At 48.7% G+C, this 15,578-nt stretch overlaps 1 protein-coding gene across 3 annotated transcripts in view; it reads right to left on the bottom strand.

Moving 5' to 3' along the window:
* U2SURP (U2 snRNP associated SURP domain containing) overlaps positions 1-15,578 on the bottom strand; it is an 878,864-nt gene that overhangs the window by 417,192 nt on the left and 446,094 nt on the right. For all 3 annotated transcript variants that reach the window (XM_078666425.1, XM_078666427.1, XM_078666426.1), the window contains one exon: positions 11,706-11,859. In XM_078666425.1, coding sequence (XP_078522551.1) covers positions 11,706-11,859 — 154 coding nt within the window. The remainder of the gene's footprint in view (positions 1-11,705; positions 11,860-15,578) is intronic.

The raw sequence follows: 15,578 nt of genomic DNA, 5'->3' as shown, positions 1-15,578 counted from the left end.
CACTCGAGACACAAAAAGCGTCTCAGAGCAAGAGCCGCCTTGGAAACTCCAGCGAGCAAAACTGTTGACATGCACGTTCTCTGCAAGGGCGAATAGATCTAGCCAAGGCTCTCCTCACTTATGAAAGTGACCATGTGCCCCCTACGGGTGGAGACGCCATTCTTGCTCCGCTAGGCATCATTGGCTGAGAGTGTATTCTCTGGCATTCAAATAGTCCGCTAGGTGTTGAACCACCAGGGATATGCCCTGCTGTGCCACATATTTCCAGAGTCACAGGGCCTCTTGATAAGGGGTCCACAACCTCACTCAGCCCTGTTGTTGCAGTACCGCATCGCACATGAACATTTATAACAGCTTTCCCTTGATGAAGCGTAGAAAGGCTTTCAATACCAGTTGGATCGTACGGAGCGCCAGCAGGCTGATGTGGAGTCCAGATTCCGCCGGAGACCAGAGTCCTCCGATCTCAATCTCTCACAGATTGCAACCCAATCCCAGGAGTGACGCAGCAGTCACTACTGTGTGATCTGGTTGATGAAGGGAGAGGGGTCTGCCTCTACCCCAATAGCGGTTTGTTCTCCACCACTGCTGATTTTTCGCAGTTCCCGCTGGGATCTGGACCATGTCATAGAGATTCCCTGATGCTGCACCCACTGGAACTTCAGGTCCCACTGCAGAGCCAGCATATGCCATCTGGTATGTGGCACCAGCAGAATGCAGGAGGCCATGATGCCCAGCAGCCTCAGAGTCAGTCTCACTGAAATCCAGGATAAGAGGCTGAAACTTCAGTATCATAGCCTTAATATCCTTGACTTGCTGCTCTGGAGGATAAGCCTGAAACTGCACTATGTCCAGAACAGCTCTGATGAAAGGGAACGTCTATGAGGGAGTCAGGTTTAACTTTGGCCCTTTAATGGAGAACTCCAGCAATTGCAGAGGTTAGCCGTAGTCTGGAGATGGGATTCAACAGCTTGGGTCGAGCTCGCCTTCAACAGCCAGTCATCAAGACAAGAGAAGGCTGGCACCCCTGATCTCTGCAGAAGAGCTGCAACCACAGCCATCACCTTGGTGAACACCCAAGGGGCGCTGGTAAGGCCAAAAAGGAGCACAGTGAACTGAAAGTGCTCGCGGTCTACCGTAAACTGCAGATAGTTCCTGTACGCAGGCAGGACGGGAATATGAAAATAGGCATCCTGCAAGTCCAACGCTACCATCTAGTCGCCAGGCTCCATGGCAAACAAGATGTGAGCCAACCTGAGCATTTTTCATTTTTCTTCCTTGAGGAAGAGATTGAGGATTTGCAGATCTACAACAGGACAAAGGCCTTTATACTTTTAGGGAACCAGAAAGTAGCGGGATTAGCAATGACAGACTATTTCTGGCACCGGAACCCTCTCTATGGCTCCCTTGGACAAGAGAGCCATGAACTTCACGTGGAGAAGGAACAGAATATACTCAGTCAGCTGGTCGTGAGATGGAGACATGGGGGGAGAGGTAGTCTTGAAGGGGAGGGAGTAGCCCCTTCAGACAATCTGCAAAACCCACCTGTCCGATGTAATGGACTGCCTGTGGGGCAGCCCTTTGTTGCTGAAACAGCAGGTCCACACTGAGGGGCAACCTTCATCAGAGGACAGAAGCTCAAGCAAAGGAGTTCTGGAGACCAGGAGCTCTGGATACCATACTCTCCATGCCCAATCCAATGAAAAGCAAAGATATAAGAGGAGCCTGTATATAGTCCTAGATCTGCAAACAAATCACCTTTAGAATATTTCCTAGGAAAAATTAGGGAATATAAGGTGTTCCTATAATTGGTGGAGATGGGAAGCTGCAGTCATGCTAGAGGTATTTGGGGGTGGAAATTGCAGTGCTTGGACTTTTAAAGTAGAATCTTAAGAGGAGAATCTTTAGTCCTTTTCTGAAAGTTTGGATGCTGTTCCCAGGAGAAGAGGTAGAGAGTTCCATGGGTTAGCGGCTGAAATCAAAAAGGATTGCTTCAGGGCAAGCAGAGATTAGAATTTTGGCATTTACAGAATGAGAGAGCTCCGATTCCTTGACTGTCTTGAGTCTTCGGAGATGTTCAGGAGGACTGCTTAGTTGCAAGGTCTGCTATGGTATAGTGCTTAGCAGATGAGACAACATATTTTGAACTTACATACACTCCTCCGGACAAAACCGTTAACAAAACTTTAAGACCTGAGATGGCAGATACTACTTCTAGTTGCCCGAGGTCCGGGTGCCTGAGCTGGCTCTGATGTTAAGTCTGAAGATCCGACCTCAGTGGTAGTTTTTTGTTTGGATGTACAGACCGTTCCAGAGAATTAAGTACCAAGGCTGTCTGGCATGTATTGGTGGTACTAGGGTGAATGTCACTGACACTTGCATCATGTTCCTCACCAGGTATGCGGTCAGATACAGTTAAGGAATACTGTAAACAAATATGCCTGACCAGTGCATCTAATGCACTGCAAAATGACTGAAAGTGTGGGTACCTCGAGGTGAAGCCTTGGAATTGGAGAGAGCAGATCAAATGGAGGGTGGCGGGGGGAGGGGGGATGGTTAATTGACCAACTGGCTAAAATAGGTTTGCAGCACTTGGGGATTCATCTACCACTAGTGGATCTGTTCATGCATTCTGGTTAGCAGGTCCACAAAGATGTTATCCACCCCAGCAGAAGCTCCGCTAAGAGCTTAAGGTGATGTCAAATGTTCCAATGTCAGATATTCTGAGCCAGTTCAGACCTAGCTGGGTTCTGGATGTAATACATAGCTGTGATATTGTTCATCGTTATGAGGGGTGTTTTACCTCAAATGAATCAGTAAAAAGCTCCAAGAGATAGACTAACTGCCATGAGAGCCATGTAGTTGATATGATAACTGCTGTGGTGTGCAGGTACCCTGTAAAGCCTGTTGTTGAGGTGTGTTCTCTACCTCAAGAGTGAGAAGTCTATGGGAATGATTACGTGTGGAAGTGGGTCTAGAAAAAGCCTACCACAAACAAGTTCTTGATGTTGCAGTATAGGATGGTGTGCTGCGTAGTGGGCCGTACCAAGATAAGATCTTCCCAGTGTCCCTCTGCGTCTGAACATTGCCTCGCTAGACATGCCTGCCAAAGGGCACATTTGTAGCCTTGAGTGTAGTATTAATGTACTGCACAAAGCCATTACAATAGTCTGTTTACAGTTCTCACCGTGAGGACACCATGTCTGAAAAATCAACAGTTTATTGAATGCGATCACCCTCTTTTGGTTAGGGTAGGCCTATTCTGTGACAGCACTGAAAAAAAGGCCTAAACCTTGCTGAACCTGCTGGGGCTGCATATGGCAATTTTTGTCTATGGTGGTGAAAGAGGCTGTGGGAAGCTGGCTCTATATAGTGCAACAAAATAAGGTACAATGTGCAGAGTCCAGGCGACCCTTACTGGTTTACAGGGGTTATAATAATAATAATCCCAAATGCTCTCTTTTGTTGTGTCGGTGAGCAGTTTAGACTTATCCGAGGATAGTGTTAAGCATTTATTAAACACCGAGAGTCAGTAAGTGAGACACACACTCAAAGAATTCGGACACCATTTTATAAAAATAACACCGATTTTTATATGAATTTAGACACGAAGATCACAGTAATTGGGTAAATACTTTTTAAGATAGTGATTTTTCAAGAGTTTGAAAATGCACTTATGCTATGAGGGAAAAATATATACTGCATTCGGTCACTTAGCAACGACTTACAGGACTGTTCTTCAGGACTTAAGGTAAGTATGGAGCAAGGTCTAAGGCAGTACCAACAGGTCACCTCAGTCGGTTCTGAGACATCAGAGTGCAGAGGTGCTTTTTGGCGTTGGGTGTCCCGTTTAAGCCAAAGAGAAACAGTCCTCTTGAAAAGAGGCTGCAAGCACGGACAGGGGGCCAGTCCGTTAAAACCCACAAGAAGGCTCAAGTCTTGAGGGTCTTGGGCATTCAGGTACACCATCGATTCACTCTAAACTCGGGCTGGAAGGCTTATGAGCACTGGGGCTTTTTCCAGCTGGGTCTCATCACTGGAAACTCTTGCATTTCCAGTTTTCTGCAGAAAGAGGCTGCAGGCAATGACTAAGGACCAGTCTGGCCAACTCCTAGTCTGAGCTAAGTTCCAGAGGGTCTCAGGACCATGTTGGCACCATTGTCTCCCTCGGACTCGGGCTGTGGGGCGCGAGTGTAGGGGGTGCTTTGAAGCGTCGGGTCGTGGTTGGTCAGAGGCTCACTCTGGGTCATGTGGACCTGGTGAAGAGGGGAAAAAGTGAGGCTGGGCCACTCTTGGTGTTGGACTGGTGAATCCTGATGTCCCTAGATGGTAGGTCTTGCTTTGTGCTGTTGAGTCAGGACTGGACCACAAACTATCCTTAGTTGCTGCAACTGCGCTGTGACCCAGGGTATTTGTGCAGAGCAGCTCCTGGAAATTCTAATGTCTTCAAACATGATAAGCAGACGGATCTTACCTCCTGGAGCACGAAGACCTTTCTCCTGTTGCACTCCTCCTTCGGTGAGCCAGACGACTGACAACACTGTGGACCAGCAGATGCTCTGCGGTGCCTACAGATGCAGGTGAGCAGAGCCTATACTCCAAAGGTGGTCCTTCACAGTTGCTGAGGGACTGGGGAATCCCCCAAACGTTTTGGGGAGGGTGTCTAGTGTTTGGCAAGGTCAGTCCAGCGATGGTCGAAGTGAAAGCAACCTGGCAGGGTGTTGTGCCAATCTTTGGTGTAAGACTTTAGTTCATGCTTTCATAGGTCCTTCCTCAGTTCCCAGTATTTGAATCTGATTTCCTGGTGTAAAGGGGCTGTTTTCCCTTGCAGTCACAACACCCCCAGATCACCACTTCCTTTGGGGAGGTGTCATCACCCTGTCTCAGAATTCCTAATTCTCCCACACATAAGATGGTGGAAATCCTATCTTAACGTTCACTTCAGGCTGCCCACTCTACAGGTGGGTCCAGCCTGGTAGTGCAGCAAGCCTCCTGCAAAGCTAACTTTTCTGCCTGTTCTGAGACTAAATAGGCCTCAGGGCATGGGGTGGCATCTCACGTGTCTGGGATTAGCAAGGCTCTCATACCAAAGGCGATGGGCTCTTTGCAGCTCCCTGGCTTGGCGGGCTAATTTACTAGTCAAACTGTTGGAGGAGGTGTAAACACATCCTGGCAGAGCAAGCACTGTTTCTGACCAATGAGAGCAGGGCTCTCAACTCCTAGGGGGTCAGAAACTAGTCTGTGGTGGCATGCTGGACAGGACCAGTCAGCCAGCACACAGGCTAGTAGGGTTGCGGGGGTACCTCTAAGGTACCCTCTGGGTGCATGCATTAATACATCCATCATTCGAATGAGTGTAGGTTTATTAATACGAGGTGTTTGATACCAAAAACATAGGTTTCAGTGAAGCCATTATCTAGCTGGGAAACTCGTTTTTACCAGTGCCCTGTACATACCTTAAAAGGGCTTCCCTGCTCACTGGTAATGTTCAGCAACGGAACTAGCATTACAAAGGCATATCTGCTCATGCAGATGTGTCCTCACATGTGTTATAATGCAACCTGCCTTAGGGCTCCAATGCCTGCTGTAGGGGAGAATTACATATAACCCAAGCAGTGTCGGTGGCATAGCAAACATGAGTGTGCCATGTCATGTTTTCAAACATGATTTGGCCATTTCACGCAGCCTGCAATAACGGCCTGTGTGGAATTTGTGTGTGGGTCCCTTAGGACAGCAGAAGATAGGCTGCAGCCATTTGGGGCCCTTTTTAGTAGCCATGCCCTAGGAACCTGGGGTACCATCTACTATGGGCTTACAGGAGTGTTAAAGTCCTTGGCTAATTGTAGAACATTCGGAAATCACTTTGTTTTAAGGAAGGAGTACTGGCACGGAGGTCTGGCTAGCAGTCTACAGTGCATGGCAGAGTAAAAAAACAGCATTCAGTAGCTAACAATGGGGCAAAAAGAGTGTGTGTGTGTGTGTGTGTGTGTGTGTGTTGGGGGGGGGGGCTCGGGGAAAGACTATTGCAGTTGTTTAGGTAAGTAAAGACCTAAGCAGCATTCCTGCACAGGTGCACAGGCACTGCTGTTAGACATTTTATAAACACCCTCACGACTGTAGTGAACTTGTAGGGTCACTTTCCCACACACTGCAGAGGTGAGCTGGATGTATGTGGATTATGAAAGAAGGGGCTGTTGGAAGACTAGGCAGTATCTTTAGGGCCTGCACAAATACCAAGATTACATTTATCCTTCACTGGGAACCAAACACCCCATTGTAGCGCTAGACTCTAAGAGGGTAGCGTTGCAGAGCAGTCTAAAGCTTACTCAAGGGAGGTGGTGTAAACCAGTAATCGCCATTTACCAGTACATAGAATTAACACTCAATAATTGATTGCCCAGTCTGCACTTTGTTTTACTTATTTTATTTATTTATTATTTATTTTATAGTTTTATAGTTTTATAGAGCGCGAACCAGACCCGCGAGGGTATCAGATCGCTTTACAGGATTAAGGGGTAGTATACAAGCGTAGGGACGGTGGGGATAAATTGGGAAAGGTAGGGGATACATTATACAAGAAAAGCAAGCTGCACGTTTAAAGTCCAGGCTACATGTGATATAAAAATTAAAACAAGTAGATACATTATGCAAGAAGGAATGCAGTCTCAGCTCTTGGTGGGATGCCCAGGAGTGCAGAAAAGGTATCATCCATATAAGCCATAGTGGAGAGTTGGGTAAGTCAATGCGGTGATTGTAAAGTATTCGTTAGGCGAGTTATTTTCCCATTAAGGTTTTGGTTTCCTTCTTAAAGTGTGCCAATGATGGAAGTCTTCTAATGGCGGGTGGGAGAGAGTTCCAGATTCTTGGCGCAGCCCCAGAAAAGGCCCGATTGTAGGTTTTGTTCTTCCGGAAACGTGCTGGTTGCAGCAGCAGGTCTTTGGCAGATCAAGAGTTTCTGGCTCCTCCGGATAACACGAGTTTTAGTGCAAGAATGGAGGGGAATTGTAGAAAAGGGCTTTGTGAATAATGCAGGTCAGTTTAAATTGGATTCTGGCCTCTAGGGGAAGCCAGTGCAGAGCTTTGAGGTGGGGGAGATGTGGTTGAATTTCCTTGAGCCAGTTAGGAGTCTGGTGGCAGTGTTGAGGCAGGCTTTCAAAGGGGCCAGGGAGTTCTTGGGTGGCCCTGCAAGAGTAGAGCATCCATATTCTAGTCTGGAAATGACTAGTGCCTGAGTTGCCATTTTAAGGTTGGCCACATCGAGGAAGGGTTTTAGGTTTCTAAGGTAACTCGAGTTTATATGGCCGCGCATGTTCAGGCTGCCGTCAAGGGTTATTCCAAGAGATTTTGCCGAGTCAACAATGGTAGGAGGGCAGTTTAGCGCTGTGATGGTCTTGATCCATTCCTGGATGTCTGGATTGGGTTTGGGTGGGGAGATCAGGAGAAATTCAGTTTTACTTGCATTGAGTTTTAGCTGGTTGCGGGGAGCCAGTGGACTGTCAGCTTCAGGGCCTCGTTCAGAGAGAGAATGTCCTCAAGGGAAGAGATTTTTATGTAGATCTGAGGATCGTCAGCGTACATAAGGTACGAGATATTGGCGGCACATAGCACCTCGGTGAGAGGTTCAAGGTAAAGGTTGAAGAGGGTAGGGGAGAGGGTTGGTCCTTGGGGTACTCTAACCGTAACCGGAGAGGGGCGGATAGATTACCGGTGATTAGGACTCTCTGTGAGCGGTTCTGGAGGAAGGATCTAAACCATTCAAGGACCGTGCCATCCAACCCCAAAAGGAAGAGTACATTTATTAAACACACACACACACACACACACACACACACTACTCAATACTATGCAGCAATTTACAAATATACATAAGCTGTTGGAATTACTTTGTGACATTGCATAACATTCCCACACCTCATGCAAAAGGGGGGGGGGGGAGATCTAGTACCACCACTCCCATGTATGCACATCATCTTGCCACCAAGTGGGTTGACCATAACCAGGAGCGAGGGCCGGGCCACTGGCACCATACCAGTGGCGACCTACCCCATTATCCCAACAAGCATTTAAAATGGGCAGCTCCTACTGACCACACAGTAAACACCGCTATATCTTAGGGGCAACAGTTTGGGTTGTTCTTCACTTAACGCAGCAGCAAGAATAAATGTTTAGGCATCACTTAAAATGACAGTACTTATCATACCTGATAACAGTTATAATGCATTGCAATTAAAGCCCCTAAAAGGCATCACAGTTATAATCACAGGATTAAGCATTTACAGCTAGACACCCTAGTAGGAATGTCCAGCTACATAACCTCTCTTTGCTTATGACTTCACATTACGCATGTGACTTTCAGTCCCTCAAAAGAAATAACATTAAATGAATGCACCTCTTGTGCAATTACACCTCTTCACCTCCAGGGTATTCCCTTCTCCAGACATCCCCAGTGCAGTCCCCAAATTCACCCCCCAGCTGAAGAACAAAAGTTCCAGCCACACGTTGCTGTTGGTGGATGGCTGCACCCATGACGGGTTATTTCCATTGAGTCCCCCGTGCCTGGTGGTGGGCGGCGGAGGGGGGGGGGGGGGGGCGGTGGGGGGGGGGAGGCTGTGTTTCTCCTGCAGCTCCCCCTGCACCTTTTCCCACACTTGGCGGTGACCCCGTCCTCCTGGGGCCACCACACATGAAACCCAGGCATGTTTCCAAGCAGGCCTATCCAGGCTCTGCAAAGCATTATGGGGCACTCTTCCACAATCTTGCATTTTAGATGAGCGGCTCCACTGCTGATCTGGGGAGAGCCGCACTGCCCGCAATAGCGGCCCTGCGCCCCATTAGCCCCTCATTGGGGGCCCAATCCCACCGGACCCCTTCTGTGCCCAGGTAAGTTGATTGCAGCTCGGGGAGCCCACCCACGGCTGCTCCTGCCTCTTCTCAGGGGCCCGGTCCTACCCGGGCACCCTGATTGTCAGGTACATAGGAGGGCAGCTCAGGGAGCCCACCCCCGGCTGCCCTCACGGGCTCCCCGACTGGCCAGCAACCTCGCGTGCTGCTGCGGGACCCGCCCTGTAATTCTAGTCTGCCCGCTCCTGCGGGCAGGCACGGAGGCTGTTTCCGGCCCGGGGGAGTGCGATGGCACTCCCCCTGCCTTCCCGCACGTAGCAGGCGAGTGCGGCAGCACTCTCCCCTCCTCCTCCACCACATGGGGCCCGGAGTAGAGGATCCCAGACCCCCCTGAGCCATCTTCACAGGGAGCGCTGGCTTCTTCCGCCAGGTGGGTAGTGTGACGGCACGGCCCCCTCCACCTCCTCGGAGACACCAGGGCCCGGAGTTGGGGATCCCGGGCCCCCTCCCCCCACCCTGAAATCCTCCACAGGGAGCGCAACGTCGCGCTCCCCGGCTTCGTTTTCAGCGGGCCGGGAGTTGGGGGTCCCGGGCCCCAGAGACCACTACGAGGGGGGTGCAACTGCACTCCCCCTCCCCCGGTGCCTTCGGGGACCAGGGTGGGCTCCGCTTCTTCTGGGGGGCAGCCACCGGGGCCTGACCCACCCCGGGGGCACATCAAAAACCGGCAGCGGAGCCCCACGTTTTTTGTCGTCTGTCCCTTTGGAGGTCAAAGGTCGCCTACCTTCTAGGAGGCGTAGCTCAGCCCCCAGGTGGACAAATTTCACCATTTTGGTCTCCTCGTGCTCATGCTGGCCAGCTCTAGCCATCTGGAGCACTTTTCCCCTCCCTCCTGGGCCTCCAAGAGGGTGAACTCAGCAGGGAGTGGCCTTCACTGGCTCCCTGTGCCAGCCTTTCACCTGGCTCTCCTCCTGGGCCTCTCTTCTCCTTGCGCAGAGGCCCAGGCATCTGCTCACTGGTCCTGGACGCCCCCACAGGCGCAATCCAGGGTCCTGAGACAGTCAGGGGTTTCCTCCTTCCAACTGCCCAAAGCGCCAGGCTCCAGCACCAGTCTTCCTCATGCAGACCACAACCCAGAGAGAGCTCTTCTTCCTGTCCAAGACCTTTTAAAATAACTTGGAGGGGGCTGGCAGGAAGGCTCCTCTGCCCTATCCGGCAGCGACATCACCTCTCTGCCCCTGCTCCCTCCTTCCTGCACAGGCCTCTGGGATAGTTCAAAATGGCGTCGTCCAGGGGTCTCATGCCACATGGTCTCTGAAAAGGCCCCTTCCCCCCCTTGCTGCCTCTCTCCAGAGCAGCTTGGTGCCTGGCACCAGGTGACCGCTGCGGATGGATAACCTGCAGCTCCACCCAACATCCCTCCCTCTTGGAGAGGAGAACTTCACCCTTGGAATACTTGCACTGAAGGGCTATGCCTCAGATGCTACAGCTTGGGGAGGAAGGTCATTAATCCAGCCTGGCAGGGTCATACCCAGCCAGGCTCTGGTTATGAGCGGAGTCATAGAAATATGACATTTCTGGGTGACCCATAAGCAGTACAGATATGGCTTTGGAATCAGCAGAATACTTCTTTTCATACTTTTTACAGCGTACTTTGGTGCATGTCTGGAATTTGTAGGCCCTAAGCAAGTGAAACTACCCCATGTGGTCCCCATCTTCATAGGAGAATAATTGAGTGAAAACATAAAAGCACACTGACTTTCCCTTACATGTGTCTTTCCATAGTATAAAGCCTATTCCATGTCAACACCAAAATCTGCATAATTCCTGCCACACCATTCTATCTGTACTTGCTCCTGGGCTGCACACTCCATGAATTTCCCCTGCGCAGCCCCAAAACGCGTGCACACGCATGTACACCAGTGTCTGCATGTAAACAGCCCGGTACCCCTTACTCCGGCTGCAGCGCAGCGGCCTACTCTCACCAGGGGGACACCAGTAAAATCGACATGCAGTCTCTTTCATCATGAGTTCACTGTGGGTGAGGCCCAACTTATGAGGCTGTTCCACAGTAAAAGCTCAACAATTAGGTGTTCAAAAAGCGAAAAATCTGGGTGGCTCAGATGGTCAGAACCATCTTCTAACAGTGGCCTCGACATTGAGGGCTGCGAAGTAGTTCTCGTTTCAGAACAGCAGGATGACTTCCTGCAGGCTAGTCATGTTGAAGTGTTCTGACAGGATGTAGTGGTTTAATGACCCAAGCTCTAGGATTGACTGTGGACTACCTCCTTTTTGGACATTTACAGGGTGAAGAGTCCTTAGTCATGTTGCTCGCACTGACTCAATAATCTCTTTGACTAAGATCACCTGCACTTCCTTCTTTAGTGGTCTTGGATGGTCGCAACAAGATGGTATGGTTGGAAGTGCGGTGTGGAATTCCAGGCAGTAGCCTTGCTGATCACTAAGAGCGCTTATTTGCTATTGCTGTGAACAAAGGCATCATGGAGCCCAAGGGGATTTAAGTCCCCTCGGGCTCAATGAGGCCTTTGCTTTTTTTATTGTTAGATCATTCTGCCCTCTAGTGGCGGAATGTTCGAATAGCCTTATAGCTCCGCTGTAGAAGAGCTATACCAGCCATTTAAGGCTCGGCCTTTTAGAGCCAGAACGGGCCTTTAATGGCTGGTATAGCACGCTACAGCGGGCTAGAACGCTATAGTAGCGCCTCCAAAATAAGGAATGATATCTTAAGAGGGGAGTAAATTGTGTGAGCAAAACTAATGCTGCATTTATACATTCATAAAGGTTAACTGGAAACAAAAAGCTAAACCATCTGCCCCTTTAAGTAGAAATGAACCAAATGTTCTTACATGGAATGCCATCCAAGTCATCATCGAGGGCCTTGATAGGAATACCATCAATATCGTCAATTGGTATATCAATAGGGACACCATCCACATCTTCTAGAGGGGCGCCATCTAGCTCTTCCTCAATAGGAGCACCATCCAAGTCATCAGGTATGTCCTAGAAGAAAATTCTTTAGCTATTAAACTTGGAAGACATTTATAATTTGGCTAAAACATTTCTTTAGAGCAGCAGTAAAATGTTAACGAATACAAACAGTAATAGAGTAGTATAAACCACTGCATCCCATCATGTAACCTCAATCTACATTCTCCAGCCCAATGGGAGCGATAGTTGCTACGACTATGCCGAGCATCACACACAAATAACAGGCAGAAGAGGGGACAACAGAGACTGGCAACAATGATTGCCACCAACTTGTCAGCTGCATATCCCTGCATATGGCCTTAAACAAATGTAAAACATTATCCCTGAAAGCGCAGGAGTTTTCATAGTCACTCCCCATTTAGTATTCCAACAGCACAGCTTTAGTGTTACATTTGATACTTCACTCGTGGGCTGCTAATGCAGTGCTAAGTGACAGGAAACACTTACCTATAGGCTTTATATGATGTTAACATATTATAACATTGGAATGTCGGAAGCTCCATTGAAGACAATGGAGTGCTCAGAGCTTCTAATGGCTGGTAAAAGCCCAGAGCTCTAACATTCTAATGTTGGTCGTTGACAGCTGTTGTGGTGAACAAAAGCATACCTTTGTCTTATTTGTTAAAACATTCTGCCCACTACTGGTGGAATGTTCTAATAGCCTTATAGCAAGCCCTAGCTTAGCTACACCAGCCTTTAAAGGCCTGCTCCCTTTGCTGCAGCGGGCCTTTAATGGCTAGTATAGCCCGCAATGGGGGGCTATAAGGCTATATAAGCTGTCTGGCAGTGGCAGCTCATTCATGTGAGCGTTCGTATAGTGCCCTCCACCTATGAGCTGCCACACAGAGCCCAGACATTTATAAAATGTCAATTATCTTTAGATTTAATATATATTGAGCAGAAAAGTGCCCCTTTTTGACATTGTCACCCCCACTTTTTGCCTGGTAATTGATGTAATTTTGACAGAAGTGCACTGGGCTCCTGCTATCCAGGTCTCCAGTGTTAGATCTTTCCCTAAAACTGTGCACCTGCTCCCCAAATTGACAATACCTTTAGCACCTCCAAGTCCCTAGTAAATGGTACCCCCGGTACTTAGGGCATGGGCACTAAAGTGTGTCCCTCAGGGCTGCAGCATGTATTGAGCCACCTTAAGGGACTCCTGACCATACTCATGCAGACTGCTTTGCAGGCTGTGTGGCATGGTGCAGTCAAAAGTGAAGACACAACATGGCACACCTCCTGTGCGCCATGCCTGCAGACACTGCATGCAATGTATTTAAGGCACTCCTACAGCAGGCATTCCAGCCCTAAGGCAGGGTGCATTATATGACATGTGAGGATATATCTACATGAGCAGATATGCCCCAGTGATGTCCTAGTCAGTTTTTGGACATTACCATTGAATAGGGAAGCCATCTTGACTATACTTACTGGGCACTGGTGATTACAGGTTCCCCAGCTACATGATGCTTTCACTGAAACCAAAGATGTTTGGTATCAAACATCTGGCATTAATAAACCCACACTGAGTCCAATGATGGATTTCTTAATACACGCACCCAGATGGTACCTTAGAGGTACCCCCTGAAACCACTAGTGTGCTGACTGACTGGTCAAGTCTGCAGCCACAGACGCGTTTCTGGCCCCCTAGAACAATGCCTGCTCTGGCAGGAAGTGTTTACACCTTCTCCAAACAGGACAGCTAGCAATCAACATATCAAGGCTGGAGGCTTCAAAACCATGCTGCTCTAGATATGTGACTCATACATCCCCCCGACCAGAGAGATGCCACCCTCTACCCATAGGCCCATTTGCACCAGGACAAGCGGGAAATTAGCATGAGATGTAGGCGTGGAGCACGCCCAGGCCAGTCACGCATTTAAGGTGAGCTGCCTGATGTGCCCCACTCAAGGAAAATTCAACCATCTTGATGATGGCAGAATTTAGGAAACAGGGACAGGGTTATGCCCACTTCCCACAAGAAGTGGTTAAAATTGGGGGCGTAGTGACCCCCAAGGTAGGTAGTTCATTGGCTACTACTCTCCACTCCTCGAACACACCTAAATTTAGTATTTAGGGGGCTCCCTGAATCCAACACTTCAGATTCACAGTGACTGAAAAGAAGAAGACGACACTTAAGAGTCGACCCCACAAGAACTGAAGACTGCTGTGGGCTTTTGAGGCCAAACACTGCCTGCCGCACCGAGACTCGACAATTGCAAAGACACGACTCGCCCCGCAGTAGGGAATCCTCCACAAGCCCCAGAGGGTTGCCAGCATTTCCCCCAGCAGCCTGCATCTCCCTTGGAGTAAACAAGCTACTCTCCTGCAGCCTACATGCACTAACCGCGATGTACGGTTAAAGAAGCTGCTGTCCACCAGGTCCACCGAGCAGTAGCTACTAAGGATAAGGTAAGTGCACTCAAGGAGGTCAGGTCTTTGTCCTGCAAGGCAACCAACCTGTCCAGCACCTCTGCACCCGGATTCATCAGGGCAGATACAACAACTTCGGGCGGGACTTTGGTCCTTGCCCAACTACCACCTCATAACCGAAAGGGGTTCCGCAGAAAAGTACTGCAAGTATATGTATTCAGAAAATGTTCTTCCGCCCATAGGAAAGCATTACACGCACAAAAAGAACTGTTGGCTAACATTGCTAAAACTGTAAAAAGTCTGTTACACAAAAGTGCTTAAGAAGTTCTTGATTTTAAAATATATATAAAAATACCTGTTATTTTTCTATATCAGTGCGGATCTCCTTTTTGAGTGTGCCAATCATTTATTGACTGTGTGTACAACAAATGTCTAACACTCCTCTCTGATAAGCCTAAGTAGAGCACTTTAGGATTACTAGAACAAGCCCCTGTACACTCATAAGAGATACCCAGACTCTTTAAACAGCATAACCCTTTTTGGTATACTATATAAAGAGCCAGCTTCCTACATATTGCACATTGGCCCTTTCACTTTAAAGTTTGCCACGGAGTGGCGGACACATCAGATTAAATGAAATTTGGCATACATATGGCAGGAGACAGGCCTGGTCTGCATGAGTGACAGGTATGCATCTCTGGCACCTAGTGAGCATACCTGGCAGAGTAGCGTTTTACCACCAGCAAGACATGCACACGTTAAAGCCTCTGCTGGGAGAGGCAACCACTTTTACTGAGGAACTAGGGATAGTGACTGCATATCCCAGGTGTCTAATGGAGCACTGGGTTGCCTGAGCAGAGACAGCCAGCAATCGTTGTGCTACTTTTATATGGTAAAGAATAGCATATGCATTGTCTGGAATGGGACTAATATGAAAGTCCACTAACCTAGCTTCAACAGTAAAAGACACACAAGTGGTGAAACGTGTACAGCCCTAGGAGGGTGAACACAGCACATGGGGTAGTTAGTTTATTAGTCAGGGCTCTACAATGCACTGCTAATGCACCAGATATCCACTGGTGTTAATTATTATACGTATTCTATATCCTTCAATCTAATAGGACCTCAGGCAGGCCGGGTGGTGGAGTTGCTGCCATTATCCGCTCTAAACTACTACTCACTTCCCTAACAACTACTCCTATATTAAACTCTGACATACTCACTCTGAAATTCACGTCACCTAAATATTCTTTCATTTGTGTTTTAGTATACCGCCCTGCTGCTAACATGCCTTCCTTCTCATCTCTGTTTGGTGATCTTATTTCCCAGTTGGTCATTAATTCCGCAAGGATTCTGAT

This window comes from Lissotriton helveticus, chromosome 11 (assembly GCF_964261635.1).
Source record: "Lissotriton helveticus chromosome 11, aLisHel1.1, whole genome shotgun sequence".
In the NCBI taxonomy this organism is placed as follows: Eukaryota; Metazoa; Chordata; class Amphibia; order Caudata; family Salamandridae; genus Lissotriton; species Lissotriton helveticus.
This window is presented reverse-complemented; position numbering and strand designations above follow the sequence as displayed.